The sequence below is a fragment of the Pongo abelii genome, chromosome 18 (genome assembly GCF_028885655.2).
Source record: "Pongo abelii isolate AG06213 chromosome 18, NHGRI_mPonAbe1-v2.0_pri, whole genome shotgun sequence".
In the NCBI taxonomy this organism is placed as follows: Eukaryota; Metazoa; Chordata; class Mammalia; order Primates; family Hominidae; genus Pongo; species Pongo abelii.
The window spans coordinates 87,286,996-87,314,339 of NC_072003.2; the positions used below are offsets into that span (position 1 = coordinate 87,286,996).

The 27,344-nt window shown below is 56.9% G+C and overlaps 1 protein-coding gene across 1 annotated transcript in view; it reads right to left on the bottom strand.

Moving 5' to 3' along the window:
* The window catches only part of SLC7A5 (solute carrier family 7 member 5), a 39,252-nt gene extending 14,577 nt beyond the window's left edge, over positions 1-24,675 (bottom strand). The window contains exons 1-2 of the mRNA XM_002826735.4: positions 24,041-24,675; positions 7,298-7,423 (exon numbers count right to left, since the gene is read on the bottom strand). Coding sequence (XP_002826781.1) covers positions 7,298-7,423; positions 24,041-24,578 — 664 coding nt within the window. The 5' untranslated portion in view covers positions 24,579-24,675. The remainder of the gene's footprint in view (positions 1-7,297; positions 7,424-24,040) is intronic.
* Between the last annotated feature and the right edge of the window lie 2,669 nt (positions 24,676-27,344).

The following is a 27,344-nucleotide window of genomic DNA, read 5'->3' on the forward strand; positions in this document are numbered from 1 at the left end:
CACAGCAGCCCCGTCAGCAGGATCCCCTCGAGAACGGGGTAATTGCAGTGGGAGCGAGCGCTCCAAAGGCCCTGGGGAGATGACTTCAGGGAAAAGCGGCCTTAATCCCTGAGTCAGGCAGATGCGGCCATGGGAACCATCCACCCAGAGGCTGGAGGGGAGACTCCGCCGTGGCTAAAGCCATCCTGCTGACAGGGCCCAGGGACGCCCCCAGTGGCCAAACACACGTGGGAACGGGATCGTCCCCCTCCTCTGTGACGTGGCCAGCCCTCCAACCCTCTGGCTCCTGACTCAGAGGACAACATCTCCCCATGAACGCGGTGTCCCTGGAGAGAAGAGTCTGCCCAGCCTGGGGAACATGGGAATGTGGAGAGGGAGGGCATCCCGGAGCCTCAGGGCTGACGGGGCCCTGCCCCAGCCCTGGAAACACCTCAGGGACAAGAGAGTCACTCCTCAAGCGCGGACTTTCTGCTGTGCTGGGGCCTTCCGCCTTCCAACCACTCTGGCCCCTTTGGGCTCTAGGTGGAGTGTGCTGAACAGTGTCCCCAAAATTCACGTCCAGTGGAGCTGCAGGATGTGTCCTAGCTACAAATGCGGTCTCCGCAGGTGCAATTAGCGAAGGACCTTGAGATAAGATCATCCCGGATTAGAGTAGGCACTAAGGCCGACAACAAGCATCCTCAGCGACACAGAGGAGACAGATCCAGGGGAGACAGAGCCGGAGCCAGCCCAGGATGCCTGGAGCCACAGGCAGCTGGAAGGGGAAGGTGGCACCTTGGGTCTGGACCTCTGGCTGCCAGGACCGGGACCGTCTGCATGTCTGTTGCTAAAGCCAGTCTGTAGGCATCTGTCACCACACGAGGGGCCAACCGTGCCACCCAGGGGAGACCTCCCTGGCTTCTCAGTGCGTCAGATATGGTCAGGGGCAGGACAGCTGCAGCTCACACCCCACTTCTCAGTCACCAGCCGAGTGCACAGCCAATGGATCCTCATCTAAGAGGTGGCTGTGAGTCCCGTGTGGTCAGCATCCTACAGCTATAGCTGCCCTGTGGGCTCAGGGAGGACGTGCAGTGACCACCACATGGGTTCGGTCCAGAGCCCAGGCCAGAGTGCATGCCCACCCCAGGCCAGAGTGCATGCCCACTCCAGGCCATGGCGCCGCTTTTCAGATGCCTGTTTCGCTCTGGCCGTCTAACGTCTGGGAACCGTGATGGGGCAGGAATTTGGGTTTGGGGGTTCTGGCGGTGACCAGATGGCACTTTTGGACCACCAACAGTGTCTGTCGGTCTTGGAAACTCATGAAGGAGTGGGCCCTTTGCTTAGAACTGCCAACCTCACACCAGAAGTAAAAGCTTTTTCCAACTCCACAGGCCGGAAAAGACCTTGAGAACTGTCCCCAGCACAGGGCTGTGGCTATGACGCCTCCCACACTCACCTTTTCCTGCGGCTGCTCTGGCCTCTGTCCATGCGTCTGACGAAGGGCACCGGGAGGTGAAGGCCGCGGGAAAACAAGCCCCGCTCCCGTCCTTTGATTCTGTCCCAGCACACGGCACCGGCAGAGCCCCAGCTTCCCCAGCCTGTCATCCTCCCGAGGCCGACAGCACAGAAGCATGGCAGGCCCAGGACACACTCAGAGCTCCCAGAGCAAGCGGCAGGTCAAGCGTCCTTTATCAACTGCGAGGACTTCGAGGCCCAAAAGAGGTGTCCTGAGTCGCGAAGTACCCACCCTTGGGGCAGCCAATGCCGCAGCCCTGGCTTCAGGCCCAGGTTGTCTGGAGCGGAGCCGCACTCGAGCCTGGCACCAATCTGGGAGCTCCTGAGCGCAATGTCCTGTCTGTCCCTGCATGACCCTGAGCCTGTCTGAGACGCCTCACAGAGAGACGCCCTGGAGTACCCCACAGGGAGGCCAGCCTGGAAGCTTCTTTGGAAAGTGAGCTTTGGCAGCTCGAGGCCGAGCTGTGGCCGACTCCTCCCTCGGTTAACAGCCTGGACCCAGCTGGGGTTCACTTTGAGGCCCTGGGGCGTGCCCTATTTCCTGCCAGGAGAGCGGGGCCCGAAGCTCCATCCTGTCCCCCAAAACTCAGACGTGGAAGCCCTAACCCCGGTGTGGCTGTACATGGACATGGGCCCTCTACAGATTAAGGGTAAGTGGGGTCCTCAGGGTGGGGCCTGATCTGACAGGATCCTTGTCCACAGAAGAGGAGGCCCCAGACAGCTCACTCTCCCACAAGGAAACACAGTAAGGGGGCATCTAGGAGCCAGGAGGCCGAGCACCCGGCCCAGGGCATCAGGGTCCCTGGCCTGGTGGGGTCCCTCACCGACTCTCCCCCCGGCATCCAGGTAGCAGGGCCCCGGCACCAGACCCTCTGAGGCTGAGACCCACCCACCCAGACCTGCTCCGCTCTTGCTGTCACCCCAGGAGAAAGTGGCAGTCAGGGCGTGAGGTGAGGAAAAGGGGCTGTTGGACCCTGCATGGCGGTGGCTCCCGTGCCAGGGATGCAGTGAGCCTGGCCTCCTCCCTGCAAGGGAGGACAGCCCATTTCCCAGGGGAAGACACCGAGGCTCAGACTCACCCTGGCCAGGAGGCGGCAAAACTAGAATCCCAAGGCAGCTGCACATCTAGCACCTGCCCTTACCCTCTCTCCGGGAGGGCGCCCTAGAAGCCCACAGTCCCGATCTGGGGTTCGGAGAGCAGGCTGGGCTGAGCTCTGCTGGGAGTGCCCAGAAGCCCAGCTAGGGGTCCACACACACACTCAGGTGAAGCCAGGCCCAGAAGAAGGAACAGCTCTAAGCCACAGCCCGGGGGGGGCCTCTCAATCCACAAGGTGACCCCTCCACACCCCAGAGCCACAGACAGCCAAGGTGTGGGTGAAACGTTTTTCCCACCAGAACAGCCCAGCAGCTGGGCATGTGCTGTGGCCACTGAGGGGGCCGTTGTCAGAAACATCGTCTGGGGGCCGGATGCCCCCACCCACAGGAAGCGGGGACCAAGACAAGGCCGCACACCTCCCAGCCAGATGAGGGCCAGATGAGGGAGGCGGCACCTCTTCCTCCAGGAAGCTCCTCAGGAGGGAGATCGGCAGGGGCTCAGCGGACTGCCTTCAGGGAAGCCCAGTGAAGCTCAGAGACCAGTCTGAGAAGGGGTGTCCTCCAGACCTGCACCCTCTCAGGATGGACGTGTTACTCAGGAACTGTCCCGTCAGCCTTTCCCATAACACACGACACCCGACACGAACCTCCCAAGAGCAGACGGGCCCAGTGCTGTCCACCCAAACGCACCCTGGGAACAGAGGTGTGGGCCTCCCCCCAGCAGCGCATGACCCTGCACACTTCGCCCAGGGTCAGAGTGGGCGTGGGGAGGGACCTGCCCACTGCTCACGGCTGTGGGACCTGGGGCAGGGCACCCCACTTCTCTGAGTCTAAGGGGACCTACTAGCTGAAGAACCAAACAAAAACCATCATTTCAAAACTGTCACATGACACACAGATGCAGGCCCCTGCTCCACAGCCCGGTGGCACACACATATTTACCGCCTGGGACACGAGACCATCCAGAAGTGCCCTACTCATAGGTGCAGGTCACATCCAGGGGTCTCGGCCACCGGGACCCAGGGCCCAGCAGCTCAGCAAAGCCATTCGGCGGGGGTCTGAGCCCTGCCCAGGGGAAGCATTTTCCCCTCCTGGGGCAAAGGACAGCAAGAGGCACGCCGCCCTGGCAGGTCGCGGCTTTCTTTCCTTTTTGTGGACAGAGTGAAAGGGCAAATCTTGCTCCAGGGGAATAATGACCTCCAATAGTACAATGTGGGAGGAGAAGGAAAAGAAAGTTTTTATGGAACTTTTTTTTTTAATCTGCCCAACTATCCAATCTGTAACTGTTCAAGGAGAGATTAGTTTGTTCTACCGCTGAAGGCTGCAGCCTGAGCAAAGCACAAAGCGTCCCATTGTGTCCTCCAGGAGGGACGTGCTGCTGCTGCTGCTGCTGGGCTCGGACGGCAGAGCCTGTGCACTTGCTCCCACCCTCCGCCCTGCAGGCGAAGGCCCAGCCACCCTCTCCTTAGGGAACAGCCTGAGCGTGGACTCATGAAACCTGAGTACTGTCTCCCTTTTGAAAAGGCTGGGACTAACCGCAGAACCTCGTGTGACACCTAAGCCTGTGTGTCCCCCAAGACGCGGAGGAGGCGAGGGCTCCTGACCACTCAGGCCCCTGCAGTCGCCCCTGTCACTCAGCCAGCTGCCCCTCCCAGCCCACATCTTAGGGAGGCCCAACCCCTCCGATGGGCTTTTCTGGTCTGCGCCGGGGCCCCGCCTATGCCCCACTGCGACTCTCCCATTCATATGCCTATGACTCTCATGTCCTCCCATGAGCTCTGGATGCAGGGCCATGTTCTCGTTGGGACCTGGCATAGATGCGGCACATGGGACAGAAGATGGTTCTGCGGACGGCCAACTGGGAAGGGGTGATTACAAACTTCCCTGATGAGGAGGAAACAGGCAAGAGGCTGTGCGGTCAGCCAAGGGCCTACGGGACCCTAGGGCCAGTGCCTTTCCATAGCACAGAGCCCACCTGGGGGCCAAGGGCAGCAAGGAGGTGCCCGACGGAGCAGGGCACCCAGGGTGCGGGACAGGCAGGAACAGGTGTGTGGGCCAGGCCTGCTCTGCCAGATTTTCGCTGCATTCTCCAGACCCGGAAAGGGCCGCTGGCCAATCGTTGCAAAATTGAGGCAGAGTCTCTGCCTTGAAGTATCTGGGGGCGCTGCTGCCAGGTACCAGCGAGGGGAGGGGGCAGCTGCCCAAGGGCTTTGCGTCCATTGGGGGTATAAAGTTCGACAACTGCTTTGGGAGAAAGGGGTCAACACAATGTATCTTCTAAAAGCAAGGCATTCATCTGGTAACAAAATAAATCTCTTGAAGCCAAACAGGAGACAGGAATTCTGCAGACGCTGCACTGTATCCCAAAGCTCAGAAGGGAATTGCTGGGGGGAGCACGGTGGCAGGACGCTTTCAACAGCTACCGGAATTATAAAGCTATTATGTATTCAAGTCGAACAAAAGCTCTTTGCTCTCCCTACCGAAATTTGTTTTTACAAAAATCACGTTCCCCTCCTAAATCTTTCCTGGCTATCTGATGAGCACAGCCAAGCAAAGACCTTCACGAGCAAAGCACCCCTTCCGTGCCCACTCCTGGGAGGCACAGGATGGATTTGTCTCCTGCCCGTAAAATGTTACTCAGGCCCAACCACCTCCCTGGGCAACTTCTGAGTGCCAGGGAGCCATGGAATGAGCTCGTCTTCTCTTGAGTAAGGTGCTGGAACCTGAGGTCCCAGGAAGGTTCAGAATTGGGACTTCCTGCCAGCCCTGTCCTGCCAGCTCTTGGGTGGCTCTGATACCCTGCACGGCTCTGAGAATCCCTGGTCAGACACATGCATGGGGGATGGGCTCGAGCTCCTGAAGGATTGACCTGGGCCACCTTCCAGAGCCACCTGGGAATCAAGCGGGACTTCTCCTTGCTGATGAGGCAGGTAACTAACGCCTGCTGCAGACTTTGTACAGATTGATACATTTGATAAAGACAGTCAGGCCCCAGCACCTGGAGCTTGCCTCCCTGTGGTGAGGTCAGTATAGCCCTGCATCCCTCTGCAGGCCCCTGTTACCTGCTTGGTGCGGAGACCCCTCCCCAGCTGCAGCCAGCCTTTGTCCCTAAGGCGAAGTGCCATGTACAGCCAGCAGGGGGCGCCGGGAGCAAGGCGGAGGCTCAGCTAAAGCTGCGTGCTGGGTGCTGGGTGCTGCTGGGCACCGTTCAGTTCACAGCCCACCAGTGGCAGAGTGCACACAGGACAGCCTCCCAGCCCTGAGGCAGGGCCCCACGCAGGAGGAGGGAGCGTCCTTGTGTCTGCATGTTTTGGCCTGGCCGTGCATGGGGGCGGGGCAGCTCACAGCTTGCTGGGTGGGGGCCTCCCTGCCTCTAGGAGCAAGGTCCTTGCCCTGTCCTCTGCAGCCCTGGGGTCCTACCTGCCTCCCCTACAGCCATGTGGGACCAGGCAGCCTCTCTGCAGCCATCAGTGACTGTGAGTCACCAGAGCGTGCATCCGCCAGGTGCCCGCACTCAGCGACAGCTCCACAGCTCCAGGACTCGGATCATCTCTACCTGAGGCTCTGGGAGAGAAGAGAAGGAGGCCAGCTCCTAACTGCTCTGCTCCTAGGCTGGCTCCAACATGGATAGAGACAAACTCAGAAGGAACTGCGGACAGAGGCATCCCTGCTGGACTCAAGCAACAGGGCCCCCCACTTCAACTGCACCCAACCACGGGCGGGATCCAGTGCCAAGGACAGTGTGTCCCAGGGTCTGTGACCACACAAATGGGAACTGCTTATGAAACCCCAGCCCGACCTCACTGCAGAATGGCAGTGTGGAAAGGGTGGAGGCTCTGCAGGCAGACACAGAACACAGATATATGGGGTGTGTGTTAAAGGGTCCAGAGACACCCAGCAAAATACCAACTGTGTCAGTCCATGTCTACAGAGAACGCAGGTGCAAGGGGCGGGGGCTGTTTCACACTCACTCTCTTTATTCCTTCCAGCAGCCCCAAGAGAAAAAGCAGCTGGGAAAAAGGCTCAGAATCAGTGATTTCCCCAAGATCACACAGCCCAAGACCAAAGCCTGGGCCAGCCAGCCTTAAAACCTGTGCGCCAGCCTGCTCTCACCTGTTCCTGAATGCTAACAGTGGACACGTCTGAGTGATGGGGTTACCAGGTTTGTTTTGTTTTCCATGCTTATCTCATCTTCTTTAAAAAGCAGACAGAAACACAGAGACAATCCCACACCTGTCCATGGAATGATGAATAAATCACAGCATGACCAGGAGCATGGCCCCGTCGGGGGAGGGTGAGGGGCGACAGCACGTGGGACTCTGACAGACCCAGGGTGAGATGGCGCAGGGGAGGCCTGCATGGCAGGCAAGGCCCCTGCCAGGCCTGGAATGTTCCACATACCCCCCAGGTGAGGTTACAACGCATCAACTGGGCTCTCAAGACTCACAGACATCGCAGCATAAAAAATGAGAAAACCTGCCAGAGCCCCTCCCAGTGGTGGCCACGCTGTCCCACAGGAGCACTCCTGTGTCCCCCTCTGGGTCGGATTTCACTTGCTGGGTGATTTTCCCAGAGGGAAATCTCCATGTTGTACAGCACTGCAGAGCTGCGGACTGGGAGGCACCCAGGGACGGGACTTCATGCCCTGGGAAGGACACACAGGCAAAGCCTCGAGGGGCTGCCGGTGGGGCCTGGGGGACGTACTCACCCTTCCCGATCTGGACGAAGCCCAGCAGGATGATCAGGGCCAGGGCCAGGAGCTTGGCGGCGGCAAAGGCATCCTGGACCCGGGTGGCGGCCTTCACGCTGTAGCAGTTCACGGCCGTGAGCAGCACTGTTGAGACAGAGGGCAGCGGTGAGTTCCACGGGCTCACGGGCAGACGCCAGCTCCAGCTCCGGGGTAGGCTGGGAGGTGACGACCCCACCCCCACCCCAGGGCCAGGGCTGGGTCCACCAGAAAAACAAGCTCCTTAAACAGCTCCAGTCCCATGCCAGCCCTTAGGGCAGGTTCTGACTTTCTGGGACCTGTTTTGACAAACTTCACAGTTCTTTTAGGTCTAAGGGCTGGATCCCAGGTGCCCCTTAAGATCTGCAAGGGACCTTTCCTCACCCCCCCAACCACACCAGGCCATGGAGTCCCGTAGTCAGGACTTCAAGTGGGGTCGCTGCCTCCAGAGACCCAGGTGAGCAAGGTGACCCTGCCACTTGGAAGGCACCCATTACACCTTTTTGCACCTACTCAGCACCTCACCTGACCGTGAGACCCACGCACAGCCCGGCTGCCAGACTCCATGAGGGCGGGGCCCTTTCCTCAAAGAGGATCTTCTGTGGATTCCAACAGAAGTGGGGTGTCCTGCTATCCTGGAACTACCTGGCCAGTCACCTGGGGACGGCAGCCTGGGAGGGGCCACACGGGCCTGCGGTGAGCAGAGCTGACCCTGCTGCCCTGCTGCTTTGGGGGCACACGATGAAACCCAAAATAGCACCATGTGCTTCAGAAGCCTGAGTGACCCCACACAGATGGCCAGAACCCCTGCCCCAGGAGGCGCTGAGACGTGGGGTCAGGCACGCTTAGACAGGTCTCCAGACACCAGCAAGTCCTCCTGAGCCCTGTAAGGCACCCAGCTCTGAGCCAGTGTGTGTGTGTGTGTGTGTGTGTGTGTGTGTTGTGTGTGTGTGGTTTTGGGGAGTTCTGTTGTAATATGTAGGCACGCTGAGCCACTATTCAGGGATCTGTGAGCTGGTGGGGAAACAGCCACCCCCACAACTTAAAATGAAGTAAAATCATATTAACCCCGAGGCACTGACTCCACGACACCCCTCACTGCCTGCTGCCCTACCCTTCACTCCTCTGCCCACGAGGTTATTCGTCGCTGTCAGTAGCTTGAAATATGCCAGTGGGAACGTCTACACCCCAGAAGTGGGCAAAGGCCCAGCACGGGCCACCCACACAGCTCGGATCTCACAGCCCTTCCGGCACCGCTCAGACTGCAGGAAGGTGACAGCATCGGAAAGGCCGTAGGCGCCTCTTCTCTTTCCCCATGGGAGTAACCTCTTCTCTTTCCCCATGGGAGTAACGCTCAGAAAGGTCTGGCCAGCCAGGGCCTTGAGGACGCCGGTGGCTTTTCCCCAGCTGAACAAATCCTATGGAATTTTACAATGTGAGCAACAGACCCTGAGGAAAGACATCCATGCTAATTAACTGATGACACCGGAAACGTCCTGTGGTGTGGGACGGGCTGCCGCCTGCCTATCTCTCAGAAATTAACCACCCCGCTACAATTCTGTGGATGCCAGAGCGGAGACGGCTACTACACACCAGGAAAGTCTGGTTGAAAAATGTCTGAAAGTCAGTGTTTTTGCTGCTATTCCTACAATAAAATACTTGAAATTCCCTTCCACTCCTCACCCAAACTGAAGAGGTGATTCTTCACTTCTTCCCAGGGTTCCCAGGGACATGGAGATGTTACCAGTCCAGAGCTCTCCAGTCCAACCCTCAGGGCTCAGCAGGGTCAGATCAGTGGGTCTAGGCAGCTCCTTCTCCGCTGCACAGGGCAAGGGGCAGGTCCTGGCTTGCCAGTCCCATTTCCTTATGGTTGGGGGGGTGTGACCATAAAATAAACTGAGCCTCGGGGAACTAGCCGGCAAGCGACGGCTTTGGCTTTCCGGAGAGCTTTCCGGATTCGCAAGAGGCCGGCTGATTGCATCACTCGCTCATTCATGCCTGGAGGGAGGCGGGGGAGTGGGTGTGGCCAAGCCGCACTCGAGGCTGCCTTTCCCCAGAAGGGAGACAGGGGGAGGCGGGGAGTGGGTGTGGCCAGGCCGCACTCGAGGCTGCCTTTCCCCAGAAGGGAGACGCGGCATGCTGCCACCACTGAACTCCAGAAACCAGACAGGCGCTGCAGAGACACTGAGCACTGCCCCCGCGGCTGTCACGTCTGCTGGGGGTTCGGGGGTCCAGGAAAGGCAGCGATTTGCCCAGAAGTGCCCAACCATGGGCAGTCCTGCCACACTGACGTGGTGCTGGGCAATGACACCATCAGGGCTGTCACTTTGGGTGGGACAGAGGCCAGGACCCCCCCTGCCCCACCCCCGCCAGCCTGACCCTGCCTGCCCAGATCCAACCCAGCTGCTCCCCAACCAAAAACAGTCGGGAGGAGCTGACGGGTGCCACCGGGAGGGTTCACCAGATCATCTCCTGACATTGAAAATAACCACAGGGCAGACAGGCGGGGGCCAGGCCTTGAAGTTGGGTGGGGAACAAAATGGCCATAGAACAAAAGGGACCTTATATTTATTCCTTTTATAACAAGAACATACATTTTCATGTTCACTGACTTTGGGTGACGAGTAAACAAAGGTTTCATTATTCTCCACAGTGTCCTTTTTTTAAGTTTTAAGATGAAAGAAAATCTTAAACAAATACATGAATTCATCTGGGTTCAGTACCTTTAGACTTTAAGGAGGCGAGGCAGTCACGGGATAAGTCTGGGGTTTGAACCTCAGCCCCTGCTGGCACCTGCCCTCTCCCCAGCCTCAATGTCCACACTATGGAGGGGCTGCTGGCTGCCCCCACAGCAGGGAGATCAACAGGGCTGTGCTCCCCGAGTCAGAGTGAGGAGGCTGAGCACACAGGGCCAGCCACCCCCAGATAAGTGTGGCCGCGCCAGCCTGTGGGGACAGCTGGGCCGGGAGATAAAACCCCGTGGCGTGGCTTGGCTTGATTGGCAGATAGCCGGGCAGGCTGAGCTGGGGGCTCCTCCCAGTCTGGGGTGCTGTCTTTCCCGTCCTCACCTGGCTGCCTCCCACCTGGCTGGCTGGCAGGGGCTCCAGAGGAGCTAGGGTGCCTTGGGGGCAGTGCATTGGAAGAACCCCTGCCCTCCTCCTCCCTTCACCTGTGTCTCCACCAACCCCCAGGGCCATCAGCCACAGAAACATCCTCATCTTTGGGTGGGCATTGACAGCAAGGCCCACAGCCCGGTGAAGGAGGGACAGCCCCGGCCACACCCAGAGCCAGCGCCAGGGCCTCGGCCAGGACACCTGTCACAGTGAGGCCCAAGCTGTGGTCCTGGTCCTGACTCAAAAGCCACTTCAGATGCCCTGAGGCTCACGCAGGAGGGACTGGGGACGCGGCCAGCCTACTTCTCCTCAGGACCCTGGGGTGGGCACCAAGGCCTCCCACTGCTCTCGCCACCTGCCCTGCTCAGAGCTGGGGCGTCCTGGGGAGGTTGCCACCACCCAGCATGAGGTGGGGGACACCCCCACTCCCTGTGCCTCCCCATCTGTGGGGTGGGGCCGGCAGTGATACTGACCTCACAGATGGTGCAAGAAGGCACCTGAACAGGGAAGGCCCACAGACGGGACAGGTGCATACCGCTGGCTGACCTCCCAACTCTGCTCACTCACACACGTGCACACGCATGAACAGCGCCCCCACAACTTGTAAACCAGGAGGCTGCCTTCTCCTGGCCCCTGGCCTTACCCCTCTCCCCTTGGGGGGATGATTCTCTGAGGTGCCTCCCCTGCCTGATGCCCATGAACGCTCACCTCTGCAGCAGCCAGCCCTGCTCACCTCCCCTGATGCTGGCATCTTGGTCTCCTGGCCCCAACTCTGTCCAGCTCCTGATAAAATCCTGCCACAGGCACGGGGATGATCCCCCAGGGTCCAGTGTTGGAGGAGAGGGGTGGGGGAAGGGCCAGTAACAGGTGTGTACAATATGGAGAGCAGGTGGGACCTGTGGGCCCCAGCTGGGTGGGGACCCCGCAGGCCCCATGAACCTACCCCACATGGACTAATGCCTGATTCTTTCAGGTAATAAACATGTACCAGGTACAGAAGCATCCGTGGATAAGGTTCAGGATCAGCCACGATGAAAATCCTCTCTGTTACCCACAGAGGCCGCTCCCTGGGCCGCCGGTCCTCACCTGCCCCCGAGCTGGACACAGCAGTGAGTCCTGCGGGGCTCAGCACCTTGGCCTATTTGTAAGTGGGAGTACCCAATGAACATGATCCTCCCGGGCCCCTTCAAGCCCAAACACAGCCACTGTGAGTGCCCCAGGCAGGCGTCCGGCCCAGACAGGCGTCCGGCAGTCCCTTCAGTCATTTTCAGACCCAACAGAAACAGAGGTGCTCCTGCCAGGCCCCCGGGGACTGCCTCCAGGAGTCATTTGTAACGACCGGGTGCGTTCTGCGCACGGTTTCAGAGTCTGTCCAAAGGGCCAATGCTGGGGCTGGGGCAGAGATGGTCCAAGGCCTGTGAGCTGTGCTGCTTTATAGGCAAATGAAGATCGTTTACCCAGAATTGCCTGCTGGAGACAGCACAGAGGAAGTGGCCGGCAGCTTCACCGGTTCTAGGAAGCCCAGGCAGCCTGGTCCCCCAGGGTGCACCTGGCACAGCAGTTCGCACGGGGCCGGAGAGCGGGCAGCTGACCGCTGCAACTACAGCTGGCCCGACACCGGGCACAGGTACCAGCCCAGCCCAGTCCCACCCAGCGCAGCCTGTGGCCCCTAGCCGAGCCAGCACCTGGCAAACCTGACACTCAGCCTTGGAGCTTGGGCCCCCCTCTGCAGCTGGCTGGGGCTCCTGAGACAGCTTCTTTGTCGGAATCCACTCGGTACACACAGGGCCCCAAACTTGGTGGCTGCCCAATGAACATGGGGCTTCGTAGAACCAGTAACTTCGTCCCTGGCCCCTTCAAGTCTAAACATCCCCTGCTCTGAGTACAAGCCTCCACCTTCTCCACTGATAGACAGCCCCCACCATCTCCCATGTCATCCCCTGGGGGAACTTGTAAAAGCAGTGGTGGGGGAGGGGGATGGAAACCCAGAGCTTCTGATCAGGCAGGTCGGGGGAGAGGGAGACAACACATTTGCACAGAACAAGGTCCCAGGGAGGCTGGCGCTGCCGGCCTGGGGAGCGCCCCCAGCACAGGTGCGTGCTTCCCTGATGGACACATCACCGCCCCTGGGCTCCAGAAAATGAATGTGTCTGACCCAGTGACCCCTGTCCTCACCCAAGGCCAACCTCACCCCAGAATGGGCTGGAATGCCAAGCCTGCCCATGCTGGCTCCAGATCCACCCGCCTCCCCGCCAAAGCTGGCCACGGAGAGAGGTCAAAGTGGTCCGGAAACCCCAAGGAAAACGAAGCAGTTCCGGGGCAGGGAAGCAAAGGCAGCATTTCCATTTTTTTTTTTTTAGATGAAGTTTTGCTCTTGTCACCCAGGCTGGAGTGCAATGGTGCGATCTTGGCTCACTGCAACCTCTGCCTCCTGAGTTCAAGCCATTCTCTCACCTCTACCTCCTGAGTAGCTGCAGCCTCTGCCTCTGGGGATCAAGTGATTCTCCTGCCTCCTGCCTCAGCCTCCTGCCTCAGTAGCTGGGATTACCGACACCTGCCACCACGCCGGCCTAATTTTTGTATTTTTAGTAGAGACAAGCGTTCACCATGTTGGCCGGGCTGGTCTCGAACTCCTGACCTCAGGCGATCTGCCCACCTTGACCTCCCAAAGTGTTGGGATTACAGGCGTGAGCCACCGCGCCTGACCGGAATGGTCTGCTTATAAAGGCTCAATTTTGATGCCCAGTCTCTGCAGAGTACAAGGCCCCACCTTTGGGCCGGATATACAGATGTCCATGGGCAAGCAGAGAGATGATCCCAAGGCCCTGGCCCCACCTGTCTGCTCAGTGTTGAATCAGATTTCTGTGAAAACAAATTACTAACAGATTGGTGTCACATTTTCAAATTCTGTCACCAGCCCTTGAACACATGTCTTTGTACTTTTTTCCATTTTTAACCGGGGCTGAGTTACACCCAACCACACTGTCCTGGCTGGCACGGGGGAGGAGGTGTCAGCTGCTGTCCAGAATGGGGCTGACACATTTATTTTAAACAGGCCAGGAAGATGCAGATTTGGCAAGCTCTGAAATTTGCCAACACCCCAAGTCCAGGGTAAGCAGGAGAACTGGAAAAGGGCAGCTTCTCATGTGGTCAGGTTCTCCTGACCCAAGCGTCCTGGTGGATTTGGGTTTCCCAAGGGTCCTGACTCCAGGAGACCCCCAGGACCGACAGGAAGGGCCGCCCGGTGCTGAAATGCTGTGTGAACTCGGGCAAGTTCCTTCGCAGGGACTGAGCCTCCCTTTCCTGTTTCCAACAGACTGGAACACTGCCTCCCGTTGCATGGGCAAAATACCTCACGGACATGTCTTAAGGCGCCCCATGAAAGCATCACCTTTAATCTGACCAGTCACCGCAGCATGAGTATCTTCAGGGCACAGATGAAGCCGTGGGCACCAGTGATAAGGAGTTGCCACTAATGGCTAAGTGCGGAGCCTCACACATCTGCGGCCCAGAAACCCATACCCCACTCCAAACCCTCTGCAGCTCCAACAGTTATGCTAACAAGAAAAAGGAGTGAAAACCTGCTCCAGTCACGGTATTGTGGAGGTGGAAGGACACTTGTGGCAGCCAATCCAACACCTCCATTTTATAGCTGGGGTAAACGTAGTTCAGAGAGGTTGTCTCACTTGCTGAAAGTCACACAGCGGTTCCTGGGCGGCAAAGTGAGGACATCCAGGTCTCCTAAATCTCACCCTCGTGCTCTGGCCACTTGACTGGGCTTTTCAATCCCGGCTGTCAAAGAGAAGCACCAAGTCCACTTGGGCTCCTGGCCAGCGTCCAGGCCAGTCTAACTCAACAGCAAGCAGAAGCAAATACCACACAATGAACTCGTTGAACAGACTCTGCGTTCAGGCTTAACCAGTGCACAGCCTGTACACCCGACAGGCGGATGCAGCTGTTCCAAACTAAGGCCAGGGCCTCTCCCCAATCCGGATGGGCTCTGCAGGTGCAGTGATGGAAGAATCTCTGGTGACGGGGAGCCCTTAGCTCTGAGCAGGACCTGAAGCCATCTCAGGGCTTGCACCGGCCCAGATGCTGCTGCACAAGTGCTCCAGGGACTCCTGCTCTGCCCTCCCCACCTCACCTGTCAGGGATGTTTGATTCCTGGCTGGCCCCTCCCCTACCTGACCCCTGCCAAAGACCCAAGCCGCCCCAGGCTCCCAGCTCTGAAGCAAACGACCAGAGAAGTCAAGTGCCTGGCTCCGGGCCACACAGCTTGAGGGACTCAGAGCTCCAGGGACAGTGCCCGGGCCCTGCTCAGGCCTTCTGCAGAGGCCCTGGGCTCTTCCAGTTGACTCAGCTCACAGGGCCCCTACACGGTACCAGGTGAAGACACGGCCCCAAGAACCTCAGGCTCTGAAGCCACACACGTGAGCCGTGGGCAGAACCTGCATTGGCCTCCAGCAACTCGAGAGCACAGGGACAAAGCTGGACTGGCCCCGGGGGTCACTGTGGCCTTGGTTTTGTACCAGCTGCAGTTTGAGCACGTACACCAAAAATAAAATTCTAAGCCCCGTAAATGACTGAAGGGACCCCTCCTATTGGCCAAAGGGATATTCCAAAGTTAACCTGAAAAACAAGCTGAGGTCACCACGGGAAGAGGGGTCACACAGGCCGTTGTACCCCCTCCCTCTGGAATTCAGGTACAGCTGACCAGCACTAACATTCAAACACAGATCTTGGCCTGGCTCAGTGGCTCATGCCTGTAATCCCAGCACTTTGGGAGGCTGAGGTGGGCAGATCACGAGTTCAGGAGTTCGAGACCAGCCCGACCAACATGCAGAAACCCCATCTCCACTAAAAATACAAAATTAGCCAGGCATGGTGGCAGCCAGCACCTGCAATCCCAGCTACTTGGGAGGCTGAGGCAGGAGAATCGCTTGAACCCGGTTGCAGTGAGCCGAGATCATGCCACTGCACTCCAGCCTGGGTGACAAAAACAAAACAAAACAAACACAATATTGGTCTCCACAACCTCCTGTCTTACCCAGATATTTCTTTCTACTGATTCCAGGTCTTTGGCTAATAACTCTTTCAACCAATTGTGAATCAGAAAATCTTTTGCCAGGCGCGGTGGCTCGCGCCTGTAATCCCAGCACTTTGGGAAGCCAAGGTGGGCAGATCACCTGAGATCAGGAGTTCAAAACCAGCCTGACCAACAAGGTGAAACCCCCGTGTCTACTAAAAACACAAAATTAGCTGGGCATGGTGGTGCATGCCTGTAGTCCCAGCTACTTGGGAAGCTAAGGCAGGAGAATCACTTGAACCCAGGAGGTGGTTGCAGTGAACTGAGATCATGCCACTGCACTCCAGCCTGAGTAACAAAAGCATCTCAGAAAAAATAAATAAATAAAATTATATATATATACACACATATATATACACACACACATATATATACAGACATATATATATATATACACACATATATATATAAAGAAAAAAGAAATATTTGAACCCACCTGTGACCAGGAAGCCCATCCCCGCCTTGGAGTTGTCCTGCCTTTCTCGGCAGTACCTTTCACGTACTGACTGATGTCTGCCTGTAACTTCTGTCCTTGTACAAGGTATGGACTCCAGCTGTGGCCCACCCCCTGAGGCACATGTCCTCAGGGCCTCCAGGCCTTGGTCCTCACATTTGACTCAGGATAAATCTCTTCAAATATTTTACAGAATCTGGCTTTCTCATTAACAAGCAGCTCACACATATAGTGTCTTCAACAGTGACAGATGCTGGCCCATCCCGAGGTCAGGATGACTCAGCAGGGATCAGGTTTGCGGGCGTCACGCTCCAAGGCCTGGAATAGGAGGTCGGTGCTCATGCCTCACATAGTGGGCAAATCCTAGGGCAGGGGAGGGGCGGGCAATGCCAGAGAACGGTCCCCACCTGGGGCGGTCTGACTGCCAGGGATGCAGAGAAAGAGACACCTCCCACGCTCCCAGAGGCATGCACGTGCTGTGGCCACCCCGGAGGGTCCGCCTTCCAGAGAGTTCAGGATTCGGCCAGTATCAGGGAAGGAGACGCTGGTGGGGGGGCCCCTCCTGTCGGAAAAGGACAGCGGCGGGAAGGGGGTGCTGCCACAGGGCCTCTGGGGAGCGCATGGGCTCACAGTACCAATCTGCATGCATACACGTGTCCTGTCCCTGCAGACGGGCCAGGCAAGGCCTGCCCATGGCCAGCCATCCAGGTGATGCTCCAGGGAGGGCCAGGCCTACTAGGGGGCAGAACCCTGTGGCTGTCCAGGGTACCTGGATGTGAGTCTGGGAATGATGGAGAAGGGTGGAGGAGCGCGAAGGGCCCCTAGGGGTTGCTGGGGAACACAGATAAGCCTCTGACCCACCTGTGTCCTTACGTGGGACGACTGGGCCACCCAGTCTTGCTGATTGACACCTCCCCAGACCCCTGGTACCCACCAGACTCCCCAGGCGTGGCTGTGTGCTCCCCTATGCCTGATGACAAACGGTGGCCTCAGTGTAGAGGTGGGCACTGTGGCCCCTGGCTCCTGGCTCGCTCCTGCCTCAGTTTCCCCAGCTGTAAATTGGGGATTATCACTGGCTTCAAAGGCTGGAGTGGAAAGTGGTGGCCAAGAGGTGCCAAGAGGTGGTCCAAGCATGTGCCCTACCTTGGACACCCCTCTCCAGGGGGCAGCTCTCACCCTGGCCTGGGCCCCCGGGGGTCTGCGCAGCCCACCCTTCTGTGTGAAGGCGGCTGGTATACATTTCTGGGCAAGATTCTGCATGTTCTGCTGGATTATGAAAGAGGTCTGTGACCCAAGAAAAAAGAGTCAGAAGTGCCCGTTAGGCTCTCCTGTGTGGCTCAGGTCATGTGCTTCTGTGAGCTCCCCCTACGGCTTTACCCCGAATCCCGTGATGCAGCGTGACCTCCCCAGGCACCGGCGGCACTTTCATGTCTGGCTGGGAAAGTCGGATTTCAGCACTAATCACTGGCTGCCACCTGCAATGAGCCCACAGCTTGAGCTGTGGTGCCCACCCAGCTCCTTAAACACGCAGAACCTTTGCTAGCTGAGCCAGGGTCCCAGCTGTGGGGGGTTGGGGGTGGAGGGGTGCAGGGATCCCAAAACCCAACCCGGGGCCAGGTTTTACACAGGCCTGGACTGAGAAGTGGAGCTACAGGCTACAGGTGCTTGATACTCCGGGGGGGCCCTGGAACAGGCCTGGACTGAGAAGCGGGGCTACAGGTTACAGGTGCTGGATACCCCGGGGGGTGCTGGACACCCCAGGGGGTGGATAGCTCCTGTCTCTGGCTCTTCCCTCCCTCTCTTTGTTCCCTTGCTCCTTCCTTCTTTTTGCCAAAGGAGAAGACAGTGAGGCTGAGGGCTGCTCAATGTGCACAGTGAGCAGGAGATACAGGCACGTGGAGGGACGGTCACAGCCCGTGCAACTGGCACCTTCACACGCGGAGGCCTGGGATTCCCAGACACCTGGCGCTGGGCAAATCCCATTCCACAGCCAGAAACGGGCTCGGCGGGGCCAGGTGGATTTCAAAGCCTTGGTTGCTTTTGGCCTTATGCTAGCTGGACAATGTGTCAGCTCACAGGTTCCTAAACGCACACCCGCCCACACCAATCTGCTGAGGAGTGACAGCCATGGGGAGGAGACCCATCTCACTCCAGGGACCGACCCTGGCACCACCTCCCATGAGGCCAGGTATCCTCAGCCACCCACAGCCAGAGTCCCACGAGACTGATGGACGGCCTGCCCCTGCGTGACAGCACGCTTGGGACTGTCCCAGCAGGCTCCCATGCTTCACCCAACTGCTACTTCTGCTTTCAAGGCATGGAGGAGCTGTCTGCAGGCCACTTCCTGAACACCTATGCGCTTGGGGAAGTGACTGAGACTGAGCCGGGGTATCTTCTCCACGACTCGGTGAGCCCATCGGGCCCTTCTGAGAGCACCTCCCTGGAGGTGGAAGCCCCTGAGGCCCACAGCATCTTCTGAACCTGTGAGTTCCCACTTACTGAGAACTCACCTGGGCCAGTGCCGGTCCACGGCTGTGGCTGGGACTTTGAGTAGATGCTACCCGACTCGCTATGCAGAGCCAGCTGGGGCTGAGGGAGGTCAGATAAACTGCCCAAACCAAATCCAGGCCCAGCCAGAATTTCAACTCCAGCCTTTGCGCCTTCTGATAAAACCCAGCATCGCTTGAATCTCCAGTACACGCTGCCAAGTCTTTGTTAAGCAATAAATAACCCACACAACCCTACTGTCATGCCAAGTTCCATATGGCCATCCAGAAAGAGACACATGGAGCTGGTTCCTCTCACCTTTATGACCAGTGAAAAGCGCACCAACACGAAGACATGCGTGAAAGGACCTCATCTCCTAACCAGACCGACAAGCAAGGGATTTTTTCCACTCACCGTCAGTGGGATGGTTCTAAGCACCGAGGCCAACCCATTTCACACGATTATTTCACAAAAAGAAACTTTCTGTGGGACGTGCCTGGGCGACTGAAAAGACAGCCAGCAAAACGGAGAACCTTGTTCTCAAATCCGTACCCTCTCCCAAGGCAGCCTCAGAGGCCCGAGGGCTGAGGATACAGACCCGAAAGCCACTGTACTTTCTGTAGGATCAGGCTCAAGGAATAAGGGGGTACAAGGTGCCCTTTCCCTTCCTAGTGATCATTTAAAAAAAAATATATCAGCCGGGTACAGTGGCTCATGCCTGTAATCCAAGCCCTTTGGGAGGCCGAGGCGGGCGGATCACCTGAGGTCGGGAGTTCGAGACCAGCCTGGCCAACATGGAGAAACCCTGTCTCTACTAAAAAATACAAAATTAGCCAGGCATGCTGGCGCATGCCTGTAATCCCAGCTACTCAGGAGGCTGAGGCAGGAGAGTCGCTTCAACCCAGGAGGCAGAGGTTGCAGTGAGCCAAGATCATGCCATTGTACTCCAGCCTGGGCAAAAAGAGCGAAACTCTGTCTCTAAATAAATAAATAAAATAAATCACTTTCTATGGTTTTTCACTGCTCCAGGAGCAATGTCCACAGATCAAACGCCCAGCCTCTCCTTCACACCCTGGAGCGCCCATCCTACCCACACTGGTCCAGGCTCCAGGCTGCCCCCTGCACCTGTCAGAAGCCCCCCTATAAGGGCAGGCAGGGTCTCCCTTCCTGGGACATCCACTGCCCTTCTCCGAGCTGAAGTCAGAATGACCTGACAATCAGCTTGAGTTCTACCAGCCTCAGCCAAGCCCACCTCTGCGACAGCACTCCTTTCCGGGGGCACCAGCTGCAGGGAGTCTGTCCCTTGCAGACCCCTGACCCGGCGACAGATGAATAAAGTACAGACACACAGATATTCTGCTCTGCCAGTCCAGCTGAGGGTCCCAGCCGCTTATAGGCTCCCTGCTGAGTCCTGTAAACAGTTGCTACTTGGCCCTGATCAGCTAGTCAGACGTGCATTTCTTCAGTATGATTAATTAACAAAAGCTTGAGTCAACACCATTAGAGTGTAACAACACCATTAGAGTGTGGACTTCCCGAGTAAAAAGCACTTAAGCACCCACGGTCTTAAGATAATATGAGTAAACAAGCTAGCTAGGTAAACTACTCTGCCTTTCTTTTATTACTATTTTTATTTGTTTAACTAAAGGTAAAGGGATCAGGCTGCCTTCAGCCAGATCTAATTACGAAAGTTATGCCAACTTCTCGGCCTTCCAAGATTTGTGTCTATTTCTGTAACTATCTCTCCCACCAGAATGACTGAACCCCAACACACCTCCCTCTCTCAGCAGGGTCTGCCTGTTCAGACAACACAGCTTCTCCTTCTTGCCTTACACACAGGGGCAAGAATAGATTCACTCTTGCAGAGAGCACATCCCTTTCTGTTACTGAAAATCACTTTCCAAAAAAAAAAAAAAGCAACACATACACACATACCACACACAAGGTGGGTCAGAGAAAAACAAGTACAACTGGCGTAGGGACATGAGAAGTGTGGCCCTAACTTTCGCTGAAAGGGATCCTATTAACATTAACCCTCACCTCTGGGTCAGAGAGGGTTGGCACTCTAGAACCTGCCTTGAGGCTTTACCTACTGGGACCAAAAGGACTGCTGGAAAGCTATTCTAGGCCGGGTGTAGTGGCTCAAGCCTGTAATCCCAGCACTTTGGGAGGCAGAGGCGGGTGGATCTGCTGAGGTCAGGAGTTCAAGACAAGCCTGGCCAACATGGTGAAGCCCCGTCTCTGCTAAAAATACAAAAAATTAGCTGGGCATGGTGGGCGCCTGTAGTCCCAGCTACTCGGGAGGCTGAGGCAGGAGAGTCGCTTGAACCCGGAAGGCGGAGGTTGTAGTGAGCCAAGATCGCGTCATTGTACTCCAGCCTGGGTAAGAGCAAAACTCCATCTCAAACATAAAATAAAAAATAAATAAATAAATAAAAATACTTTTTAAAGCCCTATTACCACAAAATAAATTCAGGAACGTGTGACTTGGTACGGCCTCTTTGGAAGGCACATTAGCTATTACATTAGAATCCACACACTGCCGGGTGTGATGGCTCATGCCTGTAATCCTAGCAAATTGGGAGGCTGAGACACATGCCTGTAATCTAAGCTCGGGAGGTTGAGGCAGGAGAATCGCTTAAACCCAGGAAGCAGAGGTTGCGGTGAGCAACGAGCCTGGGCAACGAGCCTGGGCGACAGAGACAGGCTCTGTCTCAAAACAAAAAACAAAAACACAAAACAAAAAACCACATACCCTTTTCCCATTTGCACAAAGCTGGGAAACCCCAAATGCTCTCCACAGGGGTCTATGGGGGGCGGGGTGCGGTGAGCACACTTGTTCCTGCCGACACAGGGAAGTCTTAGCAGCTAAAGAGGGCAGCCTCTGTGTACTGCCTGGGAACATGGCAAAACCATTTTAGCCTTAAAAAAAAAGGTGGAGAACAAGTTGTACATTATGATCTTTTAAATAAATAGGCCAGCGATATATTTGTAACAGAAGCAGCTCTGGAAGCGTACACTGTCAGCCACAGAAACTCTGGGGCTGGGAGGTGGTAAAGGAGGAGAAATGTGTCACCCAGGCAGGAGCTCAGTGGCACCATCTTGGATCCCGAGTTCAAGCAGTTCTCCTGCCTCAGCCTCCGAGTAGCTGGGACTACAGGTGTGTGCCATCACACCCAGCTGATTTTTGCTTTTTCTTTTGAGACGGAGTCTCGCCTTGTTGCCCAGGCTGGAGTGCAGTGGTGCGATCTCAGCTCACTGCAACCTCCACTTCCTGGGTTCTAGTGATTCTCCTGCCTCAGCCTCCTGAGTAGCTGGGATTACAGGCATCTGCCACCACACCCGGCTAATTTTTTGTATTTTTAGTAGAGATGGGGTTTCTCCATGTTGGTCAGGCTGGTCTCGAACTCCTGACTTCAGGTGATCCGCCAGCCTCAGCCTCCCAAAGTGCTGGGATTACAGGTGTGAGCCACAGTGCCTGGCTTGTTTGAATTTTTAAATGATGATGAATTCACATATGATTGATGTGATTTTTATTAGAAAGAGAAAACTAGGCAGCGCCCCATCCTATGTCCCTTCCTGGTGGCCAGTGAAGCATTTCCCACGACTCACTTCTGGCACCAGCAGGAAGTCAGAGACTCAGCACCCAGGGGCTGCTTTTTTTTTTTTTTGAGACAGGCTTGCTCTGTCACCCAGGCTGGAGTGCAGTGGCGGGATCTCAACTCACTGCAACCTCCACCTGACGGAGCATGCCTCAGACTCATAAGTAGCTGGGATTACAGGCGTGAGCCACTATGCCCGGCTAATTTTTGTATTTTTAGTAGAGATGGGGTTTCACCATGTTGGTCAGGCTGGTCTCGAACTCCTGACCTCGGTAGATCCGCCCGTCTCGGCCTCCCAAAGTGCTGGGATTATAGGCGTGAGCCATCACCCCCAGCCAACCAGGGATTCATTTTTTAAAGATAAGAGTGCAGGCTGCGTAAGCTATTATCCACGTGTTACATACCAGGCCGACATGTACCTAGGCGGGAGGGAGACTGAACCAGTGAAACTCTAATGACAAAAAAAGAAATCAGAGTCATCCCCTACATTCACATCTCCAACGCCCAGCTGGAAGCCACAGGCTCTCCCCACTCCTGTCCTGCTACGATTTTTCCCGGCTTTGACATGCACGGTGGTGTGGCTGCTCCGCTCAGCGCGTCAGAGAAACCACACAGAGCCCTGCTGAGTCTTGCCCTCGGGGCATTCTCACATTTATGAAGAGATGCTTCCCCTCCCCTTCTCCACAAAGTACAGTGTGGCAGAAAACAGTGCCAACAGGTCCTGCCAGTCAGAAGCCACTCTCCTGATTTCAGGGCTCATGACCCCAACTATAAATTAGCCCTTCCCACCTTGAATGTGGACACACACTACTGAAATCCAGGCCGATCCCTGCCATGGGATGAACCTGAGAATTGCCAAGACCCACCTTCCCACGCCACCCAACCAAATCATGTGGCATCTGGTACAAGTGATTTTCCCCCTGAAATCCCACAAGAAAACTATTTTGAGGCCGGGCACGGTGGCTCACGCCTGTAATCCCAGCACTCTGGGAGGCCGAGGTGGGCGGATCACAAGGTCAGGAGATCGAGACCATCCTGGCTAACATGGTTAAACCCCGTCTCTACTAAAAATACAAAATAAAATTAGCCGGGCGTAGTGGCGGGCGCCTGTAGTCCCAGCTACTCGGGAGGCTGAGGCAGGAGAATGGCATGAACCCGGGAGGCGGAGCTTGCAGTGGCCGAGATCACGCCACTGTACTCCAGCCTGGGCGACTGAGCGAGACTCCGTGTCAAAAAAAAAAAAAAAAGAAAACTATTTTGAAAAGCAGTTCTCTCTGGCCTGGTGAAGAGCACACCAGCACCGAGCCCACCAAAACAGGGGCCCCATGGCTGTTTCCCAGCGTAACCTGGGACCCGCACGTCCATTCACTGCAACACAGACTGAATCTGCAGCCAAGCTCCACTCTCTCACTAGTTGGCAACCCTCAGGCGGGATCCCTTAGCCTAAACCAGCACCAGTCACTACCTGCATACGATTTTATTACTATTGTTTTCTTATGAGTCTGCCCGTGTCACTGATTCCTGACGAGCTGGTGTGGAAAGCAGAAATGAAATGATTTTTTTTTAACTGCAATTTCCTTCTCACCAACCAGTCAGCAATCGGGGCTCTAACAGTAAACCGGTTACTCAGTTACTCCACGTGGGTGCCACGCAAGAGGCTGGGAGTATTGCTCAGCGGGGCCAACGGGAGGCTGGCACTTGCCTGAACCGCGTAAGTGGGGGAATGGAATGCCCACCGAAGGGCAGGGCAGGGACCCTGCTGTCCCGTCACTGAAGATATTCCCAGCCTGTGGGGAGAAGTGTAAAAGAATGAATCAAAGAAACGCACGTGGTTTCTGGGACCAATGACCTTAGCCTAGAACTGCCGGGATGGTCCAGGAACGCAAAAATGTAGAGATGTGGGAGCCAGGGGCGTAGTGATGCAAGGATGCAGGGACCCAGGGACTACGACCTCCCAACCCCCGGCCCGCGCCCCGTACTCACGCACGCAGAGGCAGGCCACGAGCTTGGCTGCCTCCTCGGGCACCGGGCAGGTGGGGAAGAGAGGCTTGAGCAGGTAGGTGGCGAAGACCAGGGCCACGATGTACTGCGATGAAGGCCGGATGATGAGCAGCTCGATCCAGAGCTTGAGGAAGGCGGGCAGCGAGCCGTAGACCTCCAGCATGTAGGCGTAGTCGCCGCCCGATTTGGAGATGGTGGTGCCCAGCTCCGCGTAGCAGAGCGCGCCCACGATGGAGAAGACGCCGCACGCGGCCCACACCACCAGCGCCAGCCCCGGCGAGCCTGCCTCCTTGAGCACGCCCGTGGGCGTCACGAAGATGCCCGAGCCGATGATGGTGCCCACGATGATGGCCACGCCGTTGAGCAGCGTGATGTTCCGCTGCAGGGTCACGCCCTCGCCCTCGCCTGCCGGCACCGCGCCGTCCGCGCGCTTGGCGGCCAGCATCTTCTCCCGCGCCTCTTCCTTCTCCTCGGCCGCCGGGGCCGCCAGCGCGCGCCGCTTCGGGCCCGCACCCGCCATGCTCTGCGCACCGGCCGGGCCTGGGACACCCGGGAGCCGCGCCCAGCGAGGAGTGTACTCGCCGCCCGCCGCCCGCAGCTGCGTCAGGAACCCCGCCCGCGCCGCCTTTTACGCCCCGGCCCGCCGGCCCCGCCCACCGCCCGCGGCTCCTCCCCTCCCGGGCCCGGCCCCGGCCCCCGCCCTCAGCCCCGCCCCCTCGGCCCAGCTCGGAGCACGTGCGTTGTCCGGCCCAGCCTGGAGGGCGATTCCCAGGCCCGCGTGGTCCTCGAAGGCCGCAGTCCTCCTGCGCCGTGGAGACCCCGGCCTCGCGACCTCCCCCGCGGCGCCCGCGTCATCCCAGCCCGTCCTCCCGGGTGCGCCTGGGCGGGGCCTGGCAGTCAGGGCGCGCCCCTTCACCCACTGGCCCGCAGCCTCTCGTCAAGCCTGGGAGCGGGCCGTGCACCAGGGCTGGCCTGAGGCCAAGGATGGGGTTTGGGGTACCCCCCGAGGGGAACCCAGGCTCCTGTCCCGGATGGGCCGAGGGGATGGAACCGCCCCCACAACCAGCTCCTGGGGCACGGGGGAGAGATGAGAGGATGACCTGAGGGGAAGCTCCTGCAGCCTCCTTCCAGCCTGGGTGCTGCATCAATGGGGCTGGTGAGCCGCAAACTGAGACGAGGGAAGAACCGAACCGAGGCCACCCAGTAATTCCCATTGTATCCCAAAAGAATCTTGCCAAAGACGGCGATCCGGTGCCCGCAGCTTTGAGAAGCAGTAATAACACAGGCTTTGGGAAGCCAGCAATCTGCCTGAGCTCAATTTAATCAGCAGAACGGGGGGTTCACCGGGAGCCATAAGACCCCCACCCCCAAATCTAGCTAGGGAATTCAAAGGCAGGCTTCAGTGTGAAGGGGCTTTAAAGCTTGTTATTGCTGGGGAATGCAAGAGGCATCTTAGCTAAAAAGGGTTGAGAGGTAATTTCAGTTAGAGGTGAGAGCAGGATGCCAAGGCTCCTAGGCCTGGAAACGGGAAGGAATATAAATACTGCCCTGAGATTGACCAGACTGGTGAGCAGCCAAAGACCTGTTCAAAGGGTGTGTGTGGGTCAGGGAAGAAGCTCCTCGGTATCACCCCCACCCGGGGTTCTTTGGCGTGTGTCCTAACGAGTCCTTGGAAGCTCACAGCAGCAGCAGCCTGCAGACATGTGGGGAGGCCTTTGTTCTGGGTGAGCGTTCAGCCTCCCAGGGCAAACACGCAAACACCGGTTGCAGAGCTGGGTGTTCACAGCAAGACGGTCTCTTGGGGCAGATGACTCTGGAATCCACAGAATTCTGAACAATAGCCATGGTGGAGGGGGGTCAGAGTCCCTGTCATGCTGGGACCTCTAGCTGCAGCCAGGAATGTCCAGGCCCCACCCTGGGGAGGGGGCGGCTGAGAGATGCCAGGTCTTGTCGTTCTGGACCTTGCTCGCCCCCCAGTATGGCAGGCATTCCTCTGCAGTGATAAAACCAAGAGAAATCTCAGCAGCCCAGGCAGCCAAAGGCAGGGGAGTGCGGAGGTCACACAGATACTAACTTGTAATCTGCCGTCCACATTGCTGGCTGTGGAAGGTGCAGAGAGCCCTCCATCCACCCTGTTCTTCCTGCTGTGCCTGCAGAGGGAAGGAGACATGGCTGGGCACCTTGGCTCCAGAGTAGCTGGGACCACCAAGGCTGGGCAAACTCACTGAGTGCTCACTGAGTCCTCCCCTAGACAGCTTCTTATGTAATAGAGTAGGTGCCAGTTAGAGCCATTTTGCAAATAAGGAAGCTGAGGCTTAGTAGGGTTACCTCGCTTGTCCGGCCAGCAAGTAGCCTGGGAGCTGTCCTTTTGACTCTGAACTTATATGGTACTTTTAATCATTCTGCCATTCTTCTTTGAGCAACAAGAAAGGCAAACAACAGTCGTACCCCAAAGCATAAAATTACAACCATGATAAGCCAAGGACATGACAGGGTGAGCCAGTGACAGCGACACGGACCAGGCAGGTCCAGATAGACTTTTCTGAGGTGGTACCTGGAGCTGAGAGCCCAGGGTGAGTGATAATTAATAAGGGAGGCGCAGGGGCCCCCACGGGCACAGAGGGGGCCCTGCACAGTTAGTGCAAGTCATGGTTGGTGCCCCCAGAGCCAGGCTCCTGGCAAGTGCTGGAGCTCTTAAGCAGGAAGGGTGACAACAGCCGTGAGCGTGTTCAAGTCACACAGCAATTACGCCACCTCTGTCGGTTTTTACTGGGTTTTCATATGACAACATTCTAGATTTATCCAGCAAATCTACTCATCTCAGACCTCCCTGATGCCGGTCCTGAAACCCCTTCACCTGAAAGCTAGGACTTTAAAATCTTAGCAAAGAGTGCCATCTGGTGGAAAGATTCAGCAGCATTTTGCTTTTTACAGAGGCAGTACAATGGTCTTTTCAGCTCCAGTCAGTAATTTATCAAAAGTTGTGTATTTTCAGAGGTTAAAAAAAAAAAAAAGAAAAAAAGAAAGAAAGAAAGAAAAGAAAAAAAAAGTTGTGTCACTCTCGCTTGAGCTGGTTGGGAGAATACTTTCTTTTCTTTTTTTTTTTTGAAACGGAGTTTCACTCTGTCACCCAGGCTGGAGTGCAGTGGCGCAATCTCGACTCACTGCAACCTCCGCCTCCTGGGTCCAAGCAATTCTCCTGCCTCAGCCTCCGGAGTAGCTGGGACTACAGGTGCCCGCCACCATGCTCGGCTAATTTTTTATTTTTTGTATTTTTAGTAGAGAC